Source organism: Necator americanus, chromosome X, assembly GCF_031761385.1.
Source record: "Necator americanus strain Aroian chromosome X, whole genome shotgun sequence".
NCBI classification, from domain to species: domain Eukaryota; kingdom Metazoa; phylum Nematoda; class Chromadorea; order Rhabditida; family Ancylostomatidae; genus Necator; species Necator americanus.
In genome coordinates, this window is record NC_087376.1 from 13,843,553 (window position 1) to 13,845,759 (window position 2,207).

Below are 2,207 nucleotides of genomic sequence, written 5' to 3' on the forward strand. Positions count from 1 at the left end.
TTAATCCAGTTTTCTGGAAGCTTTGATCTCGCTTTTTCTGCAAACATAAAACCCTTGAAATCATTTCGTTTTATTAAACGTTAGCGGAAAATCCTGAAATGAAACACAGGGGCAAGAAAAAAAAAGAAGATCCGCCATGAAAGCATGAAGTTTGAGGTAAGACTAACTGACTGTTTTGTTTAGAACATATATTGTCAAACAAACGGGTAGCTCGGGGTTTTCGGGAACGGAAAATACGTTGATGCGCGAATTCTTTCTCGCGAATCCCTTCTTAGCAGCAACGGCTTGCGCTTTTTAAGCCTTACTTTGTTACTTTGATACACAATATAACTGATCAGAACCTTGCTCATGCTCTGCATCTATCTGTATGCTGATGAATATGCTCTTTCGTATATGATGCATAGTTTTGTTATACTTTTATAGTTTTTTATAGTTTGCAATAGTTTTGCTCACATGTCAATTAGAGCACCTGCAATTAAAGATTTCAACTGATTCGCTGTAGAAATGTAAATTTTCTGAACCTTACACATGTTTTAGGTCTCATAGCTAGTTCTGCTTCATTTCTTAAACAATGAACAACACTGGAATATACCTTCTTTCCAGGTTTCCTAATAACGCCTTGGTTTTCTGATCCCTCTTCGTTTGTACCAGGAAACTTTTTGATGTGTAAATGCACTGGTGACGTTGGTGAAGATGACATCGCGAGCCTTCCTACCTGCAAAGTTGCTGTTTTTAGCAGCATACCACAAAATCGTCTATGTTGGATATAGCGAAAAGATACGGTGAACGGTGCAGGTATGCTGTTTGAGCATACCAAGGGTATGGACGCGATCACGCGCACCTGCCAACGGGCACAGAACGACCAAGAGGTAGCAGTATGATGTCCCGCTGCCTATCCAGGAGGCTTATGAGCGTCGATAATAGCATCGAGCATCTCTTGACACCGTCGTAATCGCTACGGTAGCTTGGTTGCTCCTCTTGTGGTAAGTCTCGCTGACGCCTCGCCCACGCCACCTTTCCTGCCCATTTCGCCGCGTCTCTTGCTCCTGGGATGCATTTCTTTAGCCGCATCTGCAGCTCTTACGATGTGCTTTGAGAATTGAACGAGAAGGAGAGTTTGTCTGGTTTCACTTGTTGTTTGAAACCCCAGATAAATTGCAGTTATAAGTTAATATAAGTGAAAGAGATTTGTTTAAATGATATGCCATTTAGAAATGCAAGTGGAAATGTTTATTGTCTTATTTTGACTTCTTAGATGGAAACCGCTCATCCATCGCTGGGAATGGAAGAGATGTTTCAAAAAATGTCCCATAGATCCGTTTGATGCTACATTTCTTCATTTTTTCTCGCATTCTAGAATTTTCCGTTTGCTTATCTGGCTAGGTAAAACTGGCATCCAACGCATAACTAGGGGCGAATGTTTAGCAGGCATATGTCGAGGATACAAAGGTCTCGGTTTTTCACCAATACCCCTAACCAGTCATAATAAAACGTGCAAACAAGTATTAAAATGTTTGACATGCACTCTATAAAGGATAAAGTGTCTGGCGCTCGTAAATCCGCTTGGGTTGCGCCCCTACGTTCATTTCAACTGAGTATCGCTTAAGGTTTACGAACGTGTAACTGGCCTGTACAATGATTTGCGGTGGCTAGCCGATGTGTCAAGTCAGTTTTAATCCTCCCAGACAAGTCTGGTACCAATTCATCGGCCGGGAGGGATGAAAAGCTTGGTGAGCACTACGGCGGATTCGAGCCCCCGAATCGATCGGGCAGAAAGCGGAGCCTCTAACCGCTACATTACACCCGTCCCATGCACTCTATATAAACCTTATATCTGTATAAAATTTGCGGGATAGAATTGCTCAAACCGGGTTCATTCTGCAATAAACATAATAAGGACTGCAATAGAACATAATAAGCTTTTGGTTAAGTTCTTAATTGTAATCATTCAAGTTTTGTGAAGGTGTTGACGGAAATTACCTCGTATAAATGCAAATATTTTGGGCATAAAGTTCCTGTGCGTATAGTTGGAAGTTGTGTATGCATCTTATTCTTTTCTCTGCAGCATCTTTTTGAGATAATCTTTATTTGTGGCAACTTCTTCAAATTCTTCAAATGTCAATGTAGGTCACGCATATCACTTCTATCAATCATCAAACTTTGACTCTTTGATACTTTATGGTATGCTTCTGATGATATATCATTTA

The 2,207-nt window shown here is 40.8% G+C and overlaps 1 protein-coding gene across 1 annotated transcript; it reads right to left on the reverse strand.

Moving 5' to 3' along the window:
• Positions 1-831: 831 nt before the first annotated feature.
• On the reverse strand, positions 832-1,071 carry RB195_022959 (uncharacterized protein; the record flags this gene model as incomplete). Its single annotated transcript, XM_064210227.1, has 1 exon — positions 832-1,071. The coding sequence occupies one exon, from the start codon at positions 1,069-1,071 to the stop codon at positions 832-834; it is 240 nt and encodes a 79-aa protein (XP_064066108.1).
• Positions 1,072-2,207: the final 1,136 nt, after the last annotated feature.